The sequence below is a fragment of the Lissotriton helveticus genome, chromosome 11 (genome assembly GCF_964261635.1).
Source record: "Lissotriton helveticus chromosome 11, aLisHel1.1, whole genome shotgun sequence".
Taxonomy (NCBI): domain Eukaryota; kingdom Metazoa; phylum Chordata; class Amphibia; order Caudata; family Salamandridae; genus Lissotriton; species Lissotriton helveticus.
The window spans coordinates 1,145,784,058-1,145,809,625 of record NC_136072.1 but is presented as its reverse complement, the minus strand read 5'-3'; the positions used below and the strand labels follow the sequence as shown (position 1 = coordinate 1,145,809,625).

Sequence of the window (25,568 nt, the reverse complement as noted above, 5' to 3'; positions counted from 1 at the left end):
AACCAGGTGAGTGCAGGCAGGTGACGAAAGCCAGGTGTGTGCCCGCACGGTGACTAAAACAATGTGCGTGCAGGCACGGGACTAAAGCCAGGTGCGTGCAGTCAGGGGACTAAATCCAGGTGTGTGCAGGCAGGTGACTAAAGCCAGGTGTGTGAAGGCAGGTGACTAAAGCCAGGTGTGTGCAGGCAGTTGACTAAAACCAGGTGCGTGGAGGCAGGTGACTAAAGCCAGGTGCGTACAGGCAGGTGACTAAAACCAGGTGCGTGCAGGCAGGTGACTAAAACCAGGTGCGTGCATGCAGGTGACTAAAACCAGGTGCGTGCAGGCAGGTGACTAAATCCAGGTGTGTGCAGGTGGGTGACTAAAACCAGGTGTGTGCAGGCAGGTGAGTATGGAATGACAATAGAACTAACCCTGGGCGTAGTTCGCGAAGTAGCGCTACGCTTAGCTACGCGAAGTGCACTTCGCATTACGCGAGCTATGCGTAGCACTACGCGAACTGCGTAGTACCCTGTTTGCGATGATTGTACAGTGCCGGATGCTTGTCCGCGCTGTGGAATCATTGAAAACTGCATCTTGCACAGTGCGAGCTGTCTTTTACTGCCGCTCGAGTAGATTTTTACTCGAGTGGCAGCTTTTTCAACGCGGACTGGTAGTTTCTCATCGCGAGCATAGGCGACCACTCGCAATGAGAAACCTGACCTCCCCGCATTGAGAATCTCGCTCGGAGGTTTAATTTCCACGCTCGCGATCGGCAACTTGATGTTGCTGCTTGCGAACGAGGAAAAAGTCTCACCGGGATGTCATTTTGCTTGCTCGCGTTCGCCAACTTGACTTGGAGGACCAGGAGCAAGCAAAAAATTACCGCTGCGCGTGTTTGCACTGTGCTATGTGCAGTTTGCGTAGTGCGAAGTAGCGCAAACTTCGCAAACTACGCGAGTGTAGTGTAGTGCTTTGCCCCGGGTAAAATAGAACACAACATTTAACAATTTAAGAGCACAAAACATAGTATAGAATGAAATAAAATTGCATGACTTTTTGCATCAAGATGGTCTATCCACTCATAGGTTCGAATAATGAAAAGGCGGGTTCCGTTTCCCAATCTTCTAATTTAATTAATGACCTTTAAATTATAATATATTTTCTTTTTATGGCGCCTGGACGCTGCGGGAGTGTGACACAGCGCTATAAAGCATGCTTGAAGGATGGACGGGGGGAGGGCGCGTGCGCTCCTCTCTCTGGTCCTGTGGATGGGAGGAGAGCGGCCCCCCCCCCCCCCGCATGGCCGCCATCTCCCGGCTCCACCTTAAGTCCCCGGCCCCGGCGGAGGGGGCCGGCCCAGGCTGGGTGGGATTTCCTGCCGGAGGTCAGCTGCTCCCTCCGCTCCCGTCCCTCTCCCCGCTGTCCCTCCGCCGCCCTCCCTCCCGCCTCCCTCCTCCCTCTCTTGTTATCACCAGCGCCTTGTACCGGGGGGCAGGCGCCTGCTGCCCGTGCGCTGCGGCTGCTGCTGGCCCCCGGGGGCCCCGGACCGCCACCCCCGGGCCCCCCCACCGTGATGTGTGCCGAACAGGATGCCCGGCAGCGCTGCAAAGAGATTTAAACCAACCAAGTACATCCCGGTGTCCACGGCGGCCGCCCTGCTGCTGGGCACCAGCAGCCTCTTCTTCGTCTTCACGTGAGTGGGGGCCTCGCCCGGGTCTGTGTGGGGGGGGGGGGGGGGCTGGCACGGATGGAGGGGGCGCGTGGGCGCCCCCCCCGGGCCTGTGCCCAGAGAGGGAACCAGAACTGTCTGCTACATATAGGAGTGTGTATGTCTATATGGAGCAATACCATTGTGCTGCCAGGGACTGAGACCCCCCTTTTCACCAAGCCCCCGGGGGGCCGTGCCTAGAGGCTGAACTGGACTCACTATGACTTAGCCGCTACATACTGTGATGTGTGTGGGGGGGGGACAATAACCTCATGCTGCAAGGGGTAGAACCTCTGTTACCCAGGGTTTGTGCCCAGAGCAGAATGGATAACACGGCTGGGCCCTCCCTGTCTGATGCCACCTATGGGTCTGTGTGTCTGTGTCCCGAAGAGAGGGCAGGGTATGTGACTGTGTGCCCTTACTGAGCCCTGCCTGTCTTTGATGTCACCTAGGAGTCTGTGTGTCTGTGTACCCAAAGAGAGGGCAGGTATATGGCAGCATGGCCCACTGGGCCCTCCCTGTCTGATGCCACCTATGGGTCTGTGTGTCTGTGTTCCCAAAGAGAGGGCAGGGTATGTGACTGTGTGCCCTTACTGAGTCCTCCCTGCCTCTAATGCCAGGCATGAGTCTGTGTACCCGAAGAGAGGGCAGGGTATATGACCGGATGGCCCACTGAGCCCTGCCTGTCTCTGATGCCACGCATGAGTCTGTGGGTCTGTGAACCCTAAGAGGGGGCAGGGTATATGACAGGATGGCCCACTGAGCCCTCCCTGCTTCTGATGCCACCTAGGAGTCTGTGTACCTATGTATGTGTACCCAAAGAGCAGGCAGGGTATATGACCGGATGGCCCACTGAGCCCTTCCTGTCTCTGATGCCACCCATGAGTCTGTGTACCCAAAGAGCAGGCATGGTATGTGACTGTATGCCCTCACTGAGCCCTCCCTGCTTCTGATGCCAGGCACGAGTCTGTGTGTCTGTGTTCCCAAAGAGAGGGCAGGGTATATCACAGGATGGCACACTGGACACCCCTCTCTCTAATACCACCCATGAGTCTGTGTACCCGTGTCTGTGTACCCAAAGAACAGGCAGGGTGTGTGACTGTGTGCCGTAACTGAGCCCTCCCTGCTTCTGATGCCACCTAGGAGTCTGTGTACCCAAAGAGAGGGCAGGGTATATGGCAGCATGGCCCACTGAGCCCCCCCCCTCTCTCTAATACCACCCATGAGTCTGTGTGCCTGTGTCTGTGTACCCAAAGAGCAGGCAGGGTATATGACAGGATGGCACACTGAGCCCTGCCTGTCTCTGATGCCACGCATGAGTCTGTGGGTCTGTGTACCCAAAGAGAGGGCAGGGTATAGGGCAGCATTGCTCACTGAGCCCTGCTATGTGACTGTGTGCCCTCATTGAGCCCTCTCTGTCTGTCGTTGTCGCCATGTTTGAGTGTGTGCACCTATGTCTACATATGGAACAATTCCACCGAGCTACAGAGGGTAAACCAAGAGAAGGCCTCGGACCTGTACACAGAGACAGTCCTGGTATGAGACAGGATAGCCCGGCTGTGCCCTCTCTCTGATGCCACATGTATGAGGGTGTCTGTAGCCGTGACGTAACTGGGTGCCAACCAAACGTGCACCAGCACGGCTGACGTAACTCCAAGCTACTGGCCACAGCTATTTCATACCTGAGATTTCTTTACCCAGATAATGTGCTGGTGTGCCCATGCAGGTGGGACAATTCATCTCAACCAAGGTTATACCTGTGCACCGGAAGTGGAAACCAGGTGTCCCGGTGACATGGAGCCATGTGGTGTCCCCATCGAAGGCCTGTGTTTAAAGGGGAGAAATGTATGTGACCGGTTGGAGCGGCTCAGCTGTCTCTGCCGTCCAGTGCAGGCATCTGTGTGTATGTGGAACCATGCGAATAACTAACTAACCTGTCAGAGGCAAAGCTGGAGACTAGTTAGGGTCGAGTGTAAAGAGAAGGCCATGTATGAGACCGGTTGAACCCGCTGAGCTTTATCTGCTAATGCTATGCATCGGTATATGGATCAATACTGCTTACCTGTCAGAGGTAAGGCTGGAGGCCAGTTAGAGTCGATTGTAAGGACCAGCCCATGTCTGTGCCCGTTAGACCCTCTGAGCTTTATCTGCTAATTCTGTGTGTCTGTGTATGGAGCAATGCTGCTTACCTGTCAGAGGCAGAGCTGGAGACCAGTTAGGACAGTGTGAAGACAGAGCAGACAAGATACGTGACCGGTTAGCCCTGCTGAGCTTTATCTGCTAATTCTAGGCATCGGTATTTGGAGCAATACTGCTTACCTGTCAGAGGTAAGGCTGGAGACCAGTGAGAGTCGATTGAAAGGAGCAGCCATGTATGTGCCGGTTAGACCCTCTGAGCTTTATCTGCTAATGCTATGTGTCTGTGTATGGAGCGATGTTGCTTACCTGTCAGAGGCAGAGCTGGAGACCAGTTAGGACAGTGTGAAGAGCAGACAATATATGGGACCGGTTAGCCCTGCTGAACTTTATCTGCTAATGTTATGCATCGGTATATGGAGCAATACTGCTTACCTGTCGGAGGTAAGGCTGGAGACCAGTGAGAGTCGATTGAAAGGAGCAGCCATGTATGTGCCGGTTAGACCCTCTGAGCTTTGTCTGCTAATGATAGAGCAATGCTGCTTACCAGTCAGAGGCAGAGCTGGAGACCAGTTAGGACAGTGTGTGAAGAGCAGACAATATATGTGACCGGTTAGACTTGCTGAGCTTTATCTGCTAATGCTATGCATCGGTATATGGAGCAATACTGCTTACCTGTCAGAGGTAAGGCTGGAGACCAGTGAGAGTCGACTGAAAGGAGCAGCCATGTATGTGCCGGTTAGACCCTCTGAGCTTTGTCTGCTAATGATAGAGCAATGCTGCTTACCTGTCAGAGGCAGAGCTGGAGACCAGTTAGGACAGTGTGTGAAGAGCAGACAATATATGTGACCGGTTAGACTTGCTGAGCTTTATCTGCTAATGCTATGCATCGGTATATGGAGCAATACTGCTTACCTGTCAGAGGTAAGGCTGGAGACCAGTGAGAGTCGATTGAAAGGAGCAGCCATGTATGTGCCGGTTAGACCCTCTGAGCTTTGTCTGCTAATGATAGAGCAATGCTGCTTACCAGTCAGAGGCAGAGCTGGAGACCAGTTAGGACAGTGTGTGAAGAGCAGACAATATGTGTGACCGGTTAGCCCTGCTGAGCTTTTCCTGCTAATGCTATGCATCGGTATATGGAGCAATACTGCTTACCTGTCAGAAGTAAGGCTAGAGACTAGTTAGGGTCAAGTATAAAGAGCAGATCATATATATGTGACCGGTTGCACCTGCTGAGCTTTTTCTGCTAATTCTGTGTGTCTGTGTATGGAGTAATGTTCTTTGTCCTGCCCTGCCTTGTTGGAAAGACACAAAACTATACATAAATAGAAAACTGACCCTTCCAAGCTTCTGACAAATTGTGTACCCAACTGCCCCCCCCCTTCTTATTCCACCTGATGGCTCGTTGACAGGTGCGCCCGGTCAATTCATTTAAGCTGTAAGATCTACAAAAGCGTCGACCCTTGAAGCGCGCCAGCACCTTCTTCAAATGCTGCATCTCAAACCACTGCCTGGATCGACACCAAACCACCAAAAACACACTTTGTGTGAAGTTACTTTCATGCCAAGTTTGGAATGAATATATTGTGCAGCTGTCGCTGTAGCTGCGAGAGAAATCTCCTATTGGAGCTTATCTAGGAATCCACTTTTTAGGTTGTTTTATTACCCAAGGAAGTACAAGAACCTTGGCGACCTGGGGTCTAGGGGCGTATGCTAAAAGAAGGCCAAATTTGGTGCAAATCTCTGCATGGGGAGTAAAGTTATAGGCAAAATAATGCCTTTTTACTGAACTATAACTATACAGGAGCAATGGACAATGTATAATAATATATATTTTCACGCGTATGATATATACACACACACGTAATATTAATTGAGCTTGTGTACCAGTTTCTTTTTTGATACTTAAATGTCACCTCCCGTTCTGTTCCCCTCTGGAACCGACTTCCCAAACGGTGTGTTTGTGGTTTTAGATAAGCACTGTGAATGGCTGTCAAACAAAGACCCCTTGGCCGGGGTGGGCTCTATATTGTTCTTGGCTGTCAGTCACCCCTGCAGGACTTTGTCACGTGCCTGTGATTGAACTGCTGGGTTTAAGTTTGCTGGTTTCGGAATGTAGGCCCTGTGTGCCTTGAGTGGGTGTCTTTCGCAAGAGCAGAGTGAAGTGTCATTTCGCCCAACCCTTTCCCAAATATTCAGCACACGACGCGTTCCAAGTCGCCTATTCCTTGGAGCAGGAAGTCGCTTAAATTAATAACCGAACGCAATAGATGTCTTCCGCAGCTCGATTTGTGAAATCAATGTAGTGCTTTTGCAAGACTTGTGAAATTGACTAGAAAAGGCTTGCGCCATTCGTCCTCAAGTTTACTTTTAGGTTTCGGGGTTGGGGAGGGGGTTCCTGAACTGTGAAGATGGTGACCCCCCCCTCCCATTTTTTGCAGGAAGGGCCCAAAATGCTCCCACATTCGCTGGTGCTGCAGAGGTGTGGGTTTCACTGCAGGGGAATAATATTGTCCATTTTATAAAAACCTGAAATATAACTTGTACATTAACCTTAAGATGGCCAGATTACTGCTTAGACTTCCGGCTTTCTTTGTTTTAACTCTGCACAGGTATAATAACTGTGGTGCTTTGGCAAATGACTCTCGGCAGAAGTTTTTATCTCCATTTAATATATTTATACCTGATAGCTAAATGTATGCCTGCATTGTATATTTGTGCCATTGTATGCCCTTTGTATGTATTTATTATATCTACGTGTGTGTATATTTATTTATGTGTGTATATATATATATTTGTTTTTTTATGGTGCCATTTATCATTTTTGATTTATTTTTTATGAATTCAAAAAATTTTATGAATTCAAACATTTGTTTGCACACTGTTGTTTCATAGCTTATTTATTTGTAGTGTTGCGTGTGGCCCTACATGTCGTTTTTTTCTACCACTTCAGAGAGTTTCCGGTATAGAAACGCGTGCCTGTTGCGGTAGGTATCTCTGATGGCATTGCACGGTATTAGGTATAGGAAGGGTTGTGTATTAACTTAGAGACAGCGGCATTGGTTTCAGCAGGGAAGGTTCGTTTTCAGGGGTAAATCCTGCTGACCATGAGGTATGGTACTTTGTGGGTCGCCGGCACCTAGAGTCCGGCCATGCATTGCTTCTCGGTCATCGCATCCCTTGGCGTAAGCGGTGTCCTTGGATTCAGAAGGCTTATGAAGAGTACTCTGGTTGTACCGTGTGGATGGTCTGAGGGTCTTCTAAAGTCTGAGTCCTTGCACACTGAGGAATCTGCTTCCCTGGGTGTGGTGTTTGAATGTCCTCTGACTGGTCTGGGAGTTGTGCCATCAGAAGGCACTACTTCTGCATGTAAGCCGGACCAATGTTCAAGGTTATGTAATGCCTTCTGCTTTCGATGTTGATGGACCCAGTGGTGAGTGGACTTACTTCTTCCATATTGGAGCATACCTTTACACCTGGTTCTGCGCTCGCCATTGTCTGTCCATTAACTGTTTATGCAGGAAGGTATGGACTACGTTGCAGTAGTTTAGTCTAGCATAGCTTTGAACAGCTCCAATAAGATACATCTTTGGACCAGTGGTAGAACTTTACAGAGCAGGGAGCGATGTAGCATTCATCTAACACTTCATACGCATGACCGGGCTATGAAGCACTGCATTGGGTTTCCCGATAGAACCCTACAGAGCAGGGAACGATGTCTTGTATTGTAGCATCCATGGAACGCTTCATACCCATGACCGGGCTAAGAAGCACTGCATCGGGTTCCTCGATTAAACCCTACAGAGCAGGTAATAATGTATTGTAGCACCCTGGAATGCTTCATACCCATGACTAGGCTATGAAGCACTGCATTGGGTTCTTCGATAGAACCCTACAGAGCTGGGAACGATGTCTTGTATTGTAGCATCCATGGAACGCTTCATACCCACGACCAGGCAATGAAGCCCTGCATCTGGTTCCACGGTGCTCTTTCGGAGTGTGGTTGATGGGATCTGGGTTGTAGTGTAGCTTGTATTGGAGGTGTTTCCTGTGGTGCCTCTGGCGTATAGACATGTTTCGTACATGGAGTAGTGAACAAAGCTGAACCTTGTCACAACGTCTCATGCAGAATGCGTCAATGACACTTATGGCACGTAGAGGCTACTTCAAAGCGCTTAAATGTAGTGTGTTTATATTAACACTCTTACAAGACTGTATATACTTTTTTATTTTAAGAAATTTGCATACTTTAGAGAAGCAGCACCATAAACGTGGACCGGCAATTTTGATCTGAGGGTGATGGGCTCTCCTCTTAGTTATGCTTATAACATGCCACCAACAAAGGACAAGTTAAGGTCTTTTGCCTGCATGTAAATATATATTCAAACCAATAATCTAATCCATCTTTAAGACATGTCTATTAATATAGTACGTTGGAGTGTGTTTGATTCTCCAAAGGAACTTTAAAAGATTAACTCGAACAATTTAGCAAGCAATCCATGGCAATTTCTTATGTACACACATTGTTCACATTTTTTTTATTTTATTAACTAATATCTCCAGTTTTAATACCTGGCTTCAAAGAATTTTTAAAGCAATTTATAATGGTTCATTGTTATACATACTGTAACGCATTATGGTGTATCAAATTGTAAAAACAACTCTGGGTATCTTTGGTATGGAAACCTTGGTTTCCTTAGGTGAAGGAGGGGTTCTCATGAGTACTCATGCTGTGTATTAATTATTTTATAACCAGTTGCGTTATAGCCAAAATTGATTTCCATCTTCTGGTATTTGATCAATGGAGATCATATTGAATGTTTAAAGGGCTTTTAAGTGAATTTTTTTTCTAATTTTGATTAGGGATGCTCTAATAAGTAACCTAATTTTCACTTATTCAGAATTACCATAACGATAATGTTCAAAGCTTTATGAGGTAACTTCTTTTCAATGCACTTCTAAAGCGAGTCCATGAAAGAGAAAGTCACAAGATGTTTTTAAATAAAAAAGTATTGAGTGATGAAGTTTCAAAGTACTAAGAAAGACTGAGCTTACCATTTCAGCATAATATTCATCCGGGAGTGTAGGGTCCTAACATTTGAAATGAAAGGTTATCAGTTGTTCTCTGCATCCCTTTATAGTTGGTGCCATCTCATTCCAATACTTGAACACCAGCACTGTTGTGGTCTATTTTGGGCTGGGGGCAGAATGCCTTCTTGGAGATATTCAAATGACTAGAGAGTCACAACAATAGTTGCAAATATCTTGGTGTCAACACAAGGAAAACAAAATAGTGACCTTACAGTAAAATGACCTTACAGTGAATTTATCGGGCTATTTCACATGAATGAATATATGCAATATTGTCTACCTCATGGCATACTGTACGTGCATAAATTATAACAATGTCAGAACGAATAAGGAAGAATAGAGACTGCTCACAAACAGCAAATGTTTCGGTTAAATCTCTATCCATTTTGTATGTGTGTATGTATATTGTTTCCTCCAAGCTGTTTCCATTTTTTTATGAGCACTTCTGAAACCTTCCGTTTGATACACTTATGGATGGTAACGGAATATATTTCAAAATTGCAGAACCTTTTTGTAGAAATTTGTGATGTATAACAATGTTTTTGTATGTAAAGCGGGAATTTAGGTCTAGTCTCCAAGTTCTATCGTTTTTGTGTTGAGCCATAAGGCATCATTGCTTTTATCTGTCAAGGCTGCTAACCTTTTAATTTGAGCACACTTGAAACATCAGTGTAAGAGGTTTAAAAAAAAAAAGAAGGTTGTATCCAAGACAGACAACCTATACCAAAAGAGAAAAGGAATGGAGTCCCTATGTTTTTGCTTGCAAGTAATTTTAATATTAAGTCTTTAGAGAATTTCATACTGTTGGGTCAATTTCTCTACATGGCTGCCCTGGTTGCCCTTAGAGCTTTCTTTGTCTAAGGAGCTATATTTAATCTTGTTCATATTTATTGAACCCATAATGTCATACAAAACTATTTCATGGCTAATTGTTAATATGCTATGACATAAGAAGAGTAACTGTTAAGTTATTCTTTTTTTTATTGGTATACATATATTGGAGTGGATATTATAAAAAAAAATCCTTACACAAAATTCTATGGCTTCCCTTGTTGTCAGTATGTTTAAACCCAGATTAGACATAAATCAATGTCAAAGCCCAAAACTGCTATACAAAGCCAACAAGAAAAGCTGTTCTTTAATTACTCCTAATTTGAAGTAAATATTATCATTGTTTATGCTACAATATAATACATCCAGATTTTGTCTAAACATTTTCTACAACTTGTTTTTCCTTTTTAAGTTGCACAAAGAAGGAATTGTCATCTTGTAGGGAGTTTGTACCTCATCTCGGCTAATCAATACCTTTACTCTGTGTTTGTTCATAGTCATAACTGACATTGAAAAGAGGCAATTTATACCATCTGTAAAAAGGTGTGCATCTCATTATCCAAATTGAAACCATTTTTCACAGTGTCCGATTGCTAAATCCAAAAGCCTTCTCTTTCTCTTAGTGCCTTCTCCCTATTATGTTACGTAGCTTTGTTGAGCACACTTGTCACCCACAAGAGTATCCAGGTGCTTGAGCAGGTGTGTAGGTCGAGTGAGAGTAGGTATGGGTCATCTGAAGGAGATCCACAGGGTTATTTGAAGAGCCAGGTATTCAGCTTCTTGCGGAAGGCGGATAGTGTAAAAGAGCACCTGATGTGTTGGGGTAGGTCGTTCTAGGTCTTGGCGGCGATGTACGAGTAAGCGCGACCTCTAACGCTTCTGTGGATGTGTGGAATATGAGAGAGACGTAGATCGCAGTTGTCTAGTGGGTTGGTGGAAGTATAGGTGGTGGTTGTAAAAGAAAAAAAACTAAATTGGGGGGGATTTTAGCCCTGTTGAAACAACATGCATAAATAACGGAAATCCGCGAAGCACATGCTGACTTCCTATGTGCATTTGTAGCTTCTTGCAGATATGTAAAGAAATTGTCCTATGCAATTTCCTACAAAGATTGAATAAAGAATAATATATTTCCTGACCTCAATTTCTACTCTTACAAATATACATTTGTGTCTATCTTTTGTTGACCTGTTTTTGTAATCGCTGGTAGGCATTTGTCTGTATGCTTTTGTTTTTTTGTGCTTTTATCCACTTTGCTGCGGCCGGAATTTCCCCACTGTGCTGGAGAATTCCACTAGTACGCGGTTCGGACGGCCCCCGGCTGTCCTCTGCACACGCCCATCTTGACGTCAGGCGGCCGGGGGCCGTCCGACGCACGGAAGCAGTTAGATATTAATTTGAATATTGTGGGTTTTTTGTGTGATTGTTTTTATATTTGTATGTAAGCTTTTGCTTTTTCGGACTTCTATGTTTGTGTTTATGTTGCTATATGTATTAATCTGTTATTACATGTTTCTTTAGGTGTATTTCAATGTTTTTGCATGTGTTCCAGGTATGTTTTTATATTGTGTTTGTTGGTGTGTGTATTTATCTGTCATTACATGTTTCTTTAGGTGTATTTCAATGTTTTTGCATGTATATCTTTTTATATTTTTGTACGTGTTAGATTGTACGTGTCAAAATGTGGTCAGATACCTTGTATTTGTCTTTGTGTTGCAGAACTGGAAACTAATGTTAAACTTCCTCATGACCTGCCAATAAAAGGCACCATGACGCAATCGCTTTGTGAGGGGAAGTTGCACCGGCCAACCGAAACCACCCCTGAGTTTTATGTTGGTTTTTTTACCTTCCCGATCCGAGTTCGTAGTAAAGATACAGTAGATGGCAGCTTTAGGGTTGGCTATAATCTAAAAAGAAAGTAAAATATTTTGAGCATAAAAATAAAAGGGAAACTTTTTGTTAATCATCTTATGAATCATGGGAGAATCCATTAAACATGTATATCCTGTATATTTAATGCATGCTTTGTAGGTGTTTTGTATGTGTTTTTGTCTTATACAGATTCTGGTATATTTGTACTTATTTGTGTGTGCTGTGTTTTATCTATATATTTGTTTGTATGTAAATATGCTGTTTGTATGTATTTGCCAGTATGTTTGTATGCATGTGTAGGTAAGAATGTTGATGCATTTGTATTTACTTATTCATACGCTTGTGTTTTGTGTGCTTGCAGGTTGCGTGCTTGCGTTTTCTGTGCTTGTGTGCTTGTGAAATTCAGTCTTTGCCTTCCCCAGTGTAGGGGAAGATGATGAAAAACCTTAAACTGTCTCAGTCCAGAAAACATTTGAGCTGATCCTTATTCAGCTAGGGTATCTAAAAGTGCCAGTTGTGGTCACCAATGGTAGGCCATTAAATAGTTCTATGCAGTTGACTCTCACAGCTATTGGTTTAGAATTAGATGTGACCCCTTAAATGTATCCCGAAGAGGGCAGGAGGGTAGCCATTCAGAACAGTGGGAGGAAAAAAAAAACATTTGTAGGTTGTTGAGTATTCAGCAACATCCCTGGTGATTTTCACGTGCAATCTGCACACTTTAATGTAGTGTCAAACGAAATTGTAGAGTGGAAATTTGGTGTCTCACCAGGGTGCAAGAAAGGGGTGTCTTCTCAAAGTTGTTTTTTTGTTAATACGCCCCAAAGATGGCAATGGTGCATTTTTAGGTTCCGCCTGCCACACCACTTTTATCTGTTTGTTGATGAAAGCCTCTTCTGGAAGATACTAAAAATGTACAAGGGGCTTAGAGCCCGCCCACTGCTTACCATTGGCTGCCGTTGTTGTCTCTCTCATTTGCTCACTTCTTATTTGATGGCTTCTGTTCACTTCTTGTGTTTGTCTCCCACCTGGAGCATAACCTCTTTACCATCCTTGTGAATTGCTGGCTTGTGCCCTCCACTGCTTACATTTAAGGAAGTACTTTATCTTTTTATTTATGCACTCATTGAGGGTGTATATGTTTTCAAGAGCTCTTCCTCGTGTACAGCTTCCTCTCCGTCAGATCCCCAATCCCACCTCCCCGAGCGCTCCGTATCGCAGTGGCATTCCTAGAAGTGACATTTAGGAGGGCACACATTGAGCCACCAATGAATAATAAAAAATGTAATACGTGTGGGTCCACCTACAGAGATCAATTGTAAAGAGTTCCCCCCTGCAAAGAAACATTTTTTGTTGTTGCATAAAATTTTACATTCTGACTGTGTGTGTGTGTGTGTGTGTAGATAGAGATATACATTAAAAAAAATGCTGCTTTGTAGTGCACGTTAGTTGGACAAATTGTTATATGTGGTAAGGTGTAGTGTCTTTTTTTTAGGTCGAGCAGACTACTCTCAATGCGTGAGCATTGAGAGTCTGCTACAGACCTAATGTGGCCCGTATTCAGGAGAGTGGACAGCTACCAGACGCGCGCTTTGACGAGGTCAGATTTCACCTCGGGAGCGAGCGTCTGGTAGCTGCGCATGCGCAAATCAAATCCCTTGCTCACACACACACACAGGCAGCCCCCACCCCTCTGCATGCACGCACACACACACACACAGGCGCGCGCATGCACACGCAGGCATACGACACACATACAGGCACACATACAGGCACACTATCCCCTACCTCGCATTCTCTCTCAATCACACAGTCACGCATGCGCACACACATTCCCACACGCACACACGCGCGCACACACTCCCCCACCCCTCCCAGGCATACACACAGGCACGCACGCACTTCACTTCAGCCCTGGGCCCCACTCACCGACTGCGCTCTTCCGGCGGGCTCCTCTCGCGCTCCGCGCCTCACGGAGCATCTCGTCTCCTCTTCACAATCGGGGCTCCCTCAGGTCCGAGGAGCCCCGCAACAGGCGCAACACTCCTCCTTCTCCCCGGCCCCCTCCTGGGGACCCGGGCTGATTCGGACAGGCAGGGCGCTCCATGCGCCGGCAGCTCGCGGACCTCGGGAGGCGGGACTTCCGGTCGGCCGCGACCGGATTGGCCGGCCGCGACCGGATTGGCCGGCCGGCCAAGAGCTTCCGGGTCGCCGCGGGACTTGTATTTAATATACAGTCACCCTTCTTCCCTCATTGTCGTCCCCCTCCCCCAGCTGCATGCCTCCAGGACAACATACGCAGTAGATCTTGGATTTTGGCAGCACATTAATCATGTGCATCAGATGATGGCTTAGCGCGATAAGCTGAAAAACAGGTACGTGTGTGCTTGTTGTTATTGCTGTTGGGGGACACGGTAACCCGGGACCGGACCCGACCGCACCGGCCGAGGCTGATCTTTTTTAGTCCTTGTTAATTTGTAGCAGGCTGATGAAGCACATTAGAAGACAAGGCGACTTTCAGTGTCCCGAGGCATTAAACTGGCTATAACAGCTTTGCCGTTCTGCGATTACAACGCCCCTTTAATCAAAACTTCTGACCTGTGCGACTCCCGCCTCTGTAGTAAATATACGATTCTCCAGGAGTTTCCGAAGTCACTGCGAGGGCTTAAGGGAACAGAGAGCATCACCCCCCAGGACACTACCCTTTGATGCACAACGTTCACTAGTCAGGCCTATGGTCCGAGAATGGCTTAACTTATTCATGTCTGTATGTTTTCAGAGCCTCAAAGTGATTCAACTCAGGCACTCAAGCGCTATGTAAAGCCCCGAAACAATAAATTAGCCGTGTTCATCTTTACTGCCTATCCCTCTAGCTGTAGCCCCCACAAAACCAGTACCGCTCTGCTCTGTACACTACGAATGTGAATAAACAAACACATGTCCCTGGAGCGGGCGCCGTGCACAGTGCTATAGTTAATTAGCGAGGCAGGCCACACCTGGGATTTTTCATCAGAATTCTAGAACTTGTAGCATTGGTTTTATGCTGGGTTAAATACGACTCTGAGAACCAGATTGTAAGAAAAACGCCCGGACTGCCCTAAATAGGCTCGCGTGGACCTAGGAAACTTGGCAGCTGACGGGTACCTTCAGTGCAGGTTAATCTGTGGTCTGCAGAACAGTTAATATTGTTATTTCAAAGTTGTACTGTGTAATTCAATACATAAAAATAAATAAATGACCTCGTGCATCGTAAAGCACATTTTTTGTTTCCAGTAGCTGAGATGCCTGTCACACGAGCACTTACTTCTTTGATTTAGGTTTAGGCGAGCTCAGCTGGCGCAACGACTTGGGACTCCCCATGCATGACTCTAGCCTGGTTTTGTATCGTACCACACATCGCGAAACCTTTCACTTTGTGCATTAATCATGTGGCCCACAAAAGCAGCAGCTAACTACATTCTATAGAAAAAAAAAATTGCTTTTCTTACCGCTACTGTACATCGTGAGTACTTTCACCTTGTGCACTAAGCTTGCGACCCACGTTAATTAATTAACAAAGACACATTCCGGCAGTCGCTCCTCCTTAACCCTCGGTAGTGCATATGCTTTTCACAGTATTGGTGACTGCGCACTCACACATTGCTCACTCACAGTAATGTAGCCCACACATACTGCACCCTCACACACACTGCCCCCTCACACATTGCGCACTCACTACTTTAGGCCACACACACTGCACCCACACACCCCGCACTCTCACACACCTCGCAACCTCACACTCTCTCATTACACTGTGCCCTCACACACTGCCCCCTCACACACTGACCCCTCACACACTGACCCCTCACACACCACGCACTCACACATTGCGCACTCACATTGCTCACTCACACTACTTTAGGGCACACACACACCGCACAATCACACCCCTCACACACGGCCCCCTCACACACTGCCCCCTCACACATTGCTCACTCACACTACTTTAGGGCACACACACTGCACAATCACACCCACACCCTCACACACCTCGCACCCTCACACACTCATTACACTGCCCCCTCTCACACTGCACCCTCACACACTGCACCCTCACACATTAGCCCCCACTCGTCGCCACCACAACATCACTCAGCGCCACCACAGCATCAACAACAACTGGTTCAAATATGTTCTCTCAATGTTTCAAGCTTTATTTCAAATGTCACAATAAAATGTTAATATTTCACTTCTGTTCTTGGATTTTCGGCACAATAAAATACACTGAACATAATCTTCACAACAGTTATTTACAAAAGTTTAAGCTATTGCCATTATAAATTACAATAAGTATTAATTATTAAAAAAAACATTGATATTTGTAATATCAATACATGTAACTCACGTAAATACAACACATTGCATTACAAATGCTATAGGTGTCACATTTGCGAAAGTTATAACTATTGGCATTGTAAATGACAAAGCTATTAATTTCGCTATTTTCAAAACCAACACATAACAATATATAAATGCAATTACAATACAATACAATAAATAAAAAAATTGTAATTTACAATACCAATAGCTCAAACTTTCCTAATGCGAGACCTATTGCATTGTAAATGCTTGTTTCTCCCTGTGTCACGTAGTGGCACATTCAACAGATGAGGGGGAAGGGGGACAGCAGGACAAATAGAGCTGTGGTATGGGTCCCATCTGCCCCCCCCATCTAGAGACACCAGTACCATGTGCTGCCTTGTATTTCAATAGTTCATTTGTGTTGCTCCATTCACCCCTCCATCTGTTGCTGACCCAGCTTGCTGTTGCAGCCTGCTCTCTGTCGCTTCCCTCTCACCTGCTCTTTCATTGCACCCTACTGGTCAAATTCCTCAGTCATAAATAAGAAAAATCATTATTTTATGGAGGGCCCGGCAGCTGCAATTTGCTGCCGGGACGCTCTGTTTAAAAAAAAAAAAAAAAAAAAAAAAAAACAGTTTTTATGCGGGAAAGTTTTAATTTTTTTATTTTTTTAAAACAATTAACCGATTAGCCTCTGCCATCTTGCTTTGGAAAATTATAGAAAAAAGTGCCCACACCAGTCTGTAGGTTTACGCTTGCATGGTGACGTATGTACAAGTATACGTCATGACAAATTGTTTTCTTTTTTTTGTTGCAAACATGTGAGTAAGGCAGCTGTGACTGCCGAAACGCGTTATGCCATTTCGATGAAAGAATGCAAATAAAATCTACTGATTAACAGAGCCACCGGAGTGGATGTTTTTTTATATATAACTAGCAATATTTTCGCACAAAGCTGAAGACTGAAGTGATACGTCTTCAGCTTTGTGCAAAAATATTGCTAGTTACTTTGCTAATAAACTTTTAAAGGTCTATGACTCCCTTGCGACATCAAAGACAACAGAGAAATTAGATACACCTTTGGGAGTGGTGGAGGTGCCTCCGTTTACTAATTTCACACCTATCTCGCCTCAAGATGCTTTAGCAGAAATTCAAAAATGTTGATCAGGTGCCCCAGATGATCCATGCCCTCCTAAACTCTGGAAAATGCTGTCCACCTCCCTGACGGGTGGACTACTTCATATACGGAACTCCTCTCTTGACACGGGCATCTTTCCAGATATTTGGAAACATGCAACGCTTCTCCCTTTGAGAAAAAAACCAAATGGTGACCCAGGTGATCTCAACAGTCTTAGGCCAATCTCACTGCTCCCCGCTCCCGGTAAAATGTTGGAGAAGCTGGTCCAGCACCAACTGACTAACTTCATCGAGAGCAATGGCTCTCTGCATGATACACAATCCGGATTCCGGACGGGTTTCAGCACGGAGACCGCTCGTCTAGAAGTGGCAGAGTCAGTAAGATGGTCGCTGGATTCAGGGGCATCAGCCCTGCTGGTGAATACAACAAAAGTCCCGTGCACACGTTAATTTGAGTATATGAACATGTCCTTAATAGTAAACAAAAAAATCACATCGAATGAAACAAGGTAGACACATTTGAATGGTTTCTTTCAAATTAAATTATTTGAGCCTTCCTTTCAGGAAGGGTGACATCAAGGAAAACAACCAGCCGACACGTGTTTCGTCAAGCGAGCACTGGACCCGAGACTCTTCAGGGCTGTCAACTGCCAAAGTTAGAAGGTTCGCGTAGCCAGTGTTAATTCCAATCCGACATGAATGGGTAACAGTGAAAATATCTTGAGGAAATCAATCTTACTGAAAATCAGTGGAGGACGGGCGGGTACAACTGTCTTCAGGGATTTCTGAGTAGTAGCGCCGAAAACCAAAGCCCGGTAGTGTCTTGTTTCTCTGTAGTAGAGAGACACAAGAGACAGTAGAAACCATTCAAATGTGTCTACCTTGTTTCATTCTGTGTAATTTTGATGTTTACTATTTACCTCTTGAGCGCTCATGACGAGGTCAGCTCGTCATGAGTCATGGCGCTCCGGTGCTCATGACGAGACCGCGCCCGTTAGATGGAACGCTCGCACGCTGGGCTGATTCCCCTGCTGTGCTGAATGTTCCATTGGAACAGGCGCGGTCATGACGAGCTCAGCTCGTCATGAGCACCGGAGCGCCGTAGCTCATGACGAGCTGACCTGTCATGAGCATGGGGGCGCTGTACGCGCCCCCCTCCCCCGTCCCCAGCACAGCGGGGGAATCGAAGGGGTGAAGGACATGTTCATATACTCAAATTGACGTGCGCACGGGACTTTTGTTGAAAATCGGAGACATGCTTAAGAAAGGCCTTGAAGACGTGGCTCTTTAGGGCGGATTAGGACGGGTTTTTGTTTTTTTAGTGCTGTAACCCCTTTGCGCGCAATGCCTGCTGCTACATCGCCGGCACACCTCTGTTTGAGGTAGCTGTCGCGCTATACAAGCTCCAGTATTATTATTATTATATTCAGTAAGTAACAAAAAACGTCTCATCCGTGGGTACCCCCGCTTCCACTCACGAGATTCCATATTTTTTTCCTTTCCTAGAAATGAAAGTCAGTCTGTGTTTACTTTGTTGCTTTTGGTTCTCATGTTCAGAGAAAGTCAGGTGATAATACAGCCTTCATATCAGTTTTCTTGTATTCCTATGTTTCGCTGCCATCCGCCCTTTACATCGAAACGGAAGCAGAACTGTATTGAAAGAAAGGGAGGCTTCACTACATACTGCCTTTAGTTTCTTAACGTGCTTAATGCTGCGCGTATTTCATGTTCAACCCAGACCTATTGGTTTTGTTAATGCTTGCTTGATTATTTTTTTAGATGGTTATGCGATAGGAGGAAGCATACATCAGCTTCTCTCCCTCTATGCTGCCCCCACCCCCTGACTTATGCTAATTTCCTATTGGCATCCTTCTTCACTGGTGCCTGAGAGGCGGCCAATCCCTGTTTACATAGAAAAGAATCAGTGCCCCTGCACCATGCTTGCACGAGTGTGCACCATGCTTGCACGAGTGTGCACCATGACGAGTGTGCACTATGGTTGCACGAGTGTGCACCATGCTTGCACGAGTGTGCACCATGACGAGTGTGCACCATGCTTGCACGAGTGTGCACCATGCTTGCACGAGTGTGCACCATGACGAGTGTGCACCATGCTTGCACGAGTGTGCACCATGCTTGCACGAGTGTGCACCATGCTTGCACGAGTGTGCACGGGGTCCGTATCCCCTAATGAAGGAGAATGTCAGCCTGCTGTGCATCCTTTCTCCACGCTATACTTCTGTAACACCGCCTTGTCATATGATAGAAAATGTATTCATGCCACTCGTGCACCTCTTGTGAAGGCCGCGTGGGTTTAACTCCTGCACTAGTGTTCATTTGTTTTTCTTTTCATACAAAGCTGTGGCTGTTCTTATTTTTCATAATGCCCTCCGCTGTTCTGGAAAGAGGTGTATGGGTGGGACCTCAATGTGGGGTTGGTGAAGCTTGGGGGGGGGGGGGGTAGGGGGAGGCTTGTTCTCAGCGCGCATGCGCGGGTGGCATTGAGCGGATTAGCCTCCGGTAGGGGGGCTGCGCCGTGCCGCTGTACGCCCTGCTTTGTTTCCGTGGTTCGGCCCAGACCTCTTGCTGCAGACAGACATGCTCGGTAATCCACAAGCCCACAAGGATAAGAGGCTCTCCTAGTGCTGTAATCACCTCAAATCTTGTTAAGGCTTTTATTTATCCAATCTGGCTCCCTGACAGCGATAAATCACGTCATCTTTTCCACGACTGAAAGCCCCATGAACTACTTTCCAGGCAAGAGACCTCCTTCTGACGGGCAAACGGGTGGTTGAGCAGCCCCCAAACAGGCACTATGCAAACGGGTGGTAGAGCAGCACCCAAACAGGCACTGTGCAAACGGACGGTAGAGCAACACCCAAACGGGCACCTTGCAAACTGGTGGTAGAGCAACCCCCCAACAGGCACCTTGCAAACTGGTGGTAGAGCAACACCTAAACAGGCACTATGCAAACGGGTGGTAGAGCAGCACCCAAACAGGCACTGTGCAAACGGACGGTAGAGCTACACCCAAACAGGCACCTTGCAGATTGGTGGTAGAGCAACCCCCAAACAGGCACTGTACAAACGGGTGGTACAGCAACACCCAAACAGGCACCTTGCAAACTGGTGGTAGAGCAATACCCAAACAGGCACTGTGCAAACGGGTGGTAGACCAACACCCAAACAGGCACTGTGCAAACGAGTGGTAGAGCAACACCCTAACAGGCACCTTGCAAACAGGTGGTAGAGCAATATCTAAACAGGCACCTTGCAAACTGGTGGTAGAGCAATACCCAAACAGGCACTGTTCAAACTGGTGGCAGAGCAATACCATAACAGGCCCTGTGCAAACGGGCGGTATAGCAACACCCAAACAGGCACCTTGCAAACTGGTGGTAGAGCAACACCTAAACAGGCACTGTGCTAACGGGTGGTAGAGCAACACCCAAACAGGCACCTTGCTAATTGGTGATAGAGCAATATCCAAACGGGCACCTTGCAAACTGGTGGTAGAGCAATATCCAAACAGGCAGTGTGCAAACTGGTGGTAGAGCAATACCCAAACCGGCACTGTGCAAACTGGTGATAGAGCAACACCCAAACAGGCACTGTGTAACTTGCAAACTGATGGTAGAGTAACACCTGAACAAGCACTGTGCAACGTGCAAACTAGCGGTAGAGCAAACCCCAAAAGCCACTATGCAGTGTGCAAACTGGTGGTAGAGCAACACCTACACTAAGCACTGTGCAACATGCAAACTGATGGTAGGGCAACACCCAAACCGGCACTATGCAGCGTGCAAAGAGTCGGTAGTGCAAGGGGCAAATGTTCTGGGTGCAAACAGAGTAAAGTGTAGCATTCAAACACGTAGTGCAGCAAGCAGGCAGATATTGTGCAACAGGCAGAACTCTGGCATGCAAACGACTGGCAGTGAAACATGCAAACAGCCTATGCTGCAATGTGTAATCAGCTGGCAGTGGGAGATGCAAACAATTAGGTATGCAATATACAACAAGGTTATAGCACACAAAATGCAAACGTCAGGTAGTGCACATATAATCAGGTGGAACTGCAACACGCAATCATCCGGGAGCGCAAGATGAAAACAGGAGCTGTGCAGGACACAGACTGGAAGTATTTTAATAAACATTGATTGCACTGTAAGATGTTGACGGGGTGAAAAACATGCGAGGCTGTAGAATCAGATGAACATAGTCGACTTCCAACAAGCAAGGAGCCACGCGAGACACGGAAACATGCTCTATTACAACATACAGGCAGAAAATGATGTCTAGGTTTGGCCATACCGCAGAGCTGTTTGGTACCTGTTGTTACCAGTTATGTAAAATATACAAAGAAGGGGCTTTGGCTGCACCTACAGGAGTATTTCCTCTCATCTGAAGCTATTGCCTGTTTGGTGCATTCTTCCACCTCTTATGAAGTGGTTGTATTGCAGTGTATGAGGGACTATTTTGCATCTCAAAAGCACTGTGACTCATTACCAAAGAAATTATTTAGCTCATAGATTTAGGGAGAAAGTATATATATATATATATATATACATATATATATATATATATATATATATATATATAATAATTTTTTTTTTTACTGCAGCAGGCTTTTAAGTATTTTATGCAAAAAGAACAATTGATCGACAGAATGCAGAACAATGTCATACATTCACCCCAGTACAGAGATCTGGGCCTAAATCCATGTTTTTTTGCTCGCCATTCCAGTTTGGACCCAGGCATATGCAAATCAGTCTTGACACTGCGCTCAATGGGAACAGTTTAGCCCGAACTGCAATGGCCAGGTCCTCCCTGGACTGGAATCAAGCATCCTAGGACCGGTTTCGGACTTTCAGCCCTCATCAGCCAGGCTAGTTTGACTCCTGTGGCATGGAGAGCACGGGACCCACGTCTGGGCATACCTGTCCCACTCAGGGTGACAAATGCAAAAAGAACAATTGATGGACATAATGCAGAACAATGTCATACATTCACCCCAGCGCAGAGATCTGGGTCTAAGGTATGCCCAGACGTTGGTCCTGGGCTCACTGTGCCACTGGAATAAAGCTATCCTGGTTGAAGAGGGGTGAAACCCCAAAACCGGTCCTAGGATGCTTGTTTCTGGTCCAGAGAGGACCTAGCTTGGCAGTTCGGGCGGAACTGTTCCCATGAGGCACAGGGTCAAAATTTGCATATGGCCAGGTCTAAACTTGGATGGCATGGTGAGCAAAAGAATGATGGATTTAACCCAGACCTCTTGACTTTGATTCCGTCCATCAATTGTCCATCAATTGTGTGTCTTTTGCTTTTTAGTGTTATAGTCCGGCTTCAAAATATAAGCCAGATCTTTAGGTTTTATCAATGCTTGTTTTGTAAGCAGTGTTGGTGCTGCTTGCAAACAGCAGTCATGCAACACACCTACTGCTCTACAATAGTCAAAGAAACCCGTGTCCCAACATACAAACAGGAAGTAATGGGATAGGCAATTGAGAAATTGTGCAGTGTTAGAAGGCGGAAATAGCACACGCGGACTGTCGCGGTTCTATATGTATGCGTATGACACACAGAGCCTCTTTACCACCTCATGCTTTCCAAAGAATCTTTTCCTGAAGGACATCCGAATTAAGAGTATCAAGACTCAATCTGTCCAAAACAGAAGTACTACTAGTTCTGCAAACTCAGCAGGTTGGAACCGCATTGGCTGGCCCTGCTTCATGGGTACATGTGCCATGTAAGGATTCTTGGAATCTAGCCAGAGTCTCCACTCGTCAAGCCATACCTACCTGCCAGGACTGAATGATGTCCGTGCCACCTACCTGGCAGTCCTGCTGAAGTCAGCAACTCCAGGTAGTGTCAAATGCTGCAGCTCGGGGCACATCCCCCCCACCTTGAGACACCGCCAAGCACCCCCCCTTGAGATACCGCCAAGCAACCCCCCCTTGAGATACCGCCAAGCACCCCCCCTTGAGATACCGTCAAGCAACCCCCCCTTGAGATACCGCCAAGCACCCCCCCTTGAGATACCGCCAAGCACCCTCACCTTGAGATACCGCCAAGCATCCCCCCTTGAAATACCGCCAAGCACCCCCCCTTGAGATACCGCCAAGCACCCCCGCCTTGAGATACCGCCAAGCACCCCCGCCTTGAGATACCGCCAAGCACCCCCGCCTTGAGATACCGCCAAGCACCCCCGCCTTGAGATACCGCCAAGCACCCCTGCCTTGAGATACCACCAAGCAACCCCGCCTTGAGATACCGCCAAGCACCCCTGCCTTGAGATACCACCAAGCAACCCCGCCTTGAGATACCGCCAAGCACCCCGCCTTGAGATACCGCCAAGCACCCCCGCCTTGAGATACTGCCAAGCACCACCCACCTTGAGATACTGCCAAGCACCCCCGCCTTGAGATACCGCCAAGCACCCCCGCCTTGAGATACCGCCAAGCACCCCCGCCTTGAGATACCGCCAAGCACCCCCGCCTTGAGATACCGCCAAGCACCCCCGCCTTGAGATACCGCCAAGCACCCCCGCCTTGAGATACCGCCAAGCAACCCCGCCTTGAGATACCGCCATTTCTGCCCATTCGAACTGGAGGTTTTTTTCTTTTTTTTAAATCCATTGATGTCGATTTTCCAGTTAGCCATTTCTAAAAACATTCCGACTGTTTTAACCTCCACGTTTTCACGCTAAAGTTCCTTCTGAAGACTGAGGTCATCTGACCACCAGCTTCAGTATCTAAAGTCTGACTCTGCCCTCGACCGCAGATTGTTCTCTGAGTCGCCAACCAGGGTCTGTAATTCTTTGCCTCTGGCTCCCCACTCTGAATCCCGACCCACTGGATCCAGGAACATGCTAAAACCTGGCTTTTTAATCAATACGTTTAGATTTTACTTGTACATCCTACAGCGACGTGCTGCTTTCATTTAGCCAAAGTTATGCCATTGGGTCTGTAAAGCGCCAAGAGGCTACGCTTACGAGTGCTAAATAAATGGACCTAACATAACTGGCCCCAGTTTATCTAGTGCCTACCACCCCAGGGATTCTAGAACTCGATGGTCCCTTCGTTTAGCCGACAGTTGCCTTGATTGTAGTCCTTCAGTGAACCTAGCAGCGGATCAGACTCGCCTGCCTGTCTATTGTGCCTATCCCCTGCCTACTCTCTTCACAAAGACCCTACGGGACCTCTGGCTTTTCTTGTAGAGTCGCTCACGAAGAGCTTCTCACTGCCCACAGTGGTCAGAGCTTCTATATGCCCACAGTGGTCAGAGCTTCTATCTGCCCATAGTGGGCAGAGCTTCTAACTGCCCACGTGTTTGTTGGAACCAATGGCCTCCTCAGCTATGGCGCGTTGGTGGACTGACTGAAGCAGAATCCAAGCACTGTCCACTTTCTTAATTGAAAAGGGTATCCTCCGGTGTGAACTGGACCCATTATATTAATGTAAGTGATCCCACCATTTGTCGATTTAAGCTGGACCCACCGTTTGTCGATTTAAGCTGGTCCCACCATTTGTCGATGTAAGCTGGACCCACCGTTTGTCGATGTAAGCTGGACCCACCGTTTGTCGATGTAAGCTGGACCCACCGTTTGTCAATGTAAGCTGGACCCACCATTTGTCGATGTAAGCTGGACCCACCGTTTGTCGATGTAAGCTGGACCCACCGTTTGTCAATGTAAGCTGGACCCACCGTTTGCCGATGTAAGCTGGACCCACCGTTTGTCGATGTAAGTTGGTCCCACCATTTGTCGATGTAAGCTGGACCCACCGTTTGTCAATGTAAGCTGGACCCTCCATTTGTCGATGTAAGCTGGACCCACCATTTGTCGATGTAAGCTGGACCCACCATGTATCCAAACCTTCACATGTGTTTGTCCCCTCCGGCCTACATCCAGCTTGTCTCACTGACCTGCATCCTGCTGCCCCCTCTAACCTGCATCACACGTGGCCTCATTAGTTTGTACCCTGCGAGGCCTCAAAGACCTGCATCACATGTGATCCTATAGGCCAACGACATATGTGACCCCACTGGCGTGTATCTAGCGTGGCACCACAGCCCTGTATAATATGGAGTCCCATTGGTGTAATAACCATGCTGGAGTTCAGAAGTTGAATGGGCAATACAGAGGTCTTTACACTTTGTTTTTATCTTGTCACATTTGTTCAAAAACAGAGGTCAAATGTCAGGCTATGTCTTCTGACAAATTGCTGCCTATTCTTTCAACAGGGAGACTGGAGTTTACTTTTCTTTCTCTAACTTAACCCCTTCCATGCTGATGACGGCCGGGAGCCGTCATGGCACACAGTGCTCGTGTGCTGATGACGGCTCCCGGCCGTCATGACCGCACCAGCGATCGGAATGTGCTGCACAGGCGCAGAATCGCGGCCGCGCCCAAGGGGTTAAAAGTCAGAGGAGTTTGTACAGTGAACTACAGGACAGTCTTACTGGGGTATAG

The 25,568-nt window shown here is 46.9% G+C and overlaps 1 protein-coding gene across 1 annotated transcript in view; it reads left to right on the top strand.

The window, feature by feature from the left end:
* Positions 1 to 1,349: 1,349 nt before the first annotated feature.
* ZDHHC8 (zDHHC palmitoyltransferase 8) overlaps positions 1,350 to 25,568 on the top strand; it is a 247,052-nt gene continuing 222,833 nt past the window's right edge. Inside the window, exon 1 of the mRNA XM_078667919.1 lies at positions 1,350 to 1,675. Coding sequence (XP_078524045.1) covers positions 1,572 to 1,675 — 104 coding nt within the window. The 5' untranslated portion in view covers positions 1,350 to 1,571. The remainder of the gene's footprint in view (positions 1,676 to 25,568) is intronic.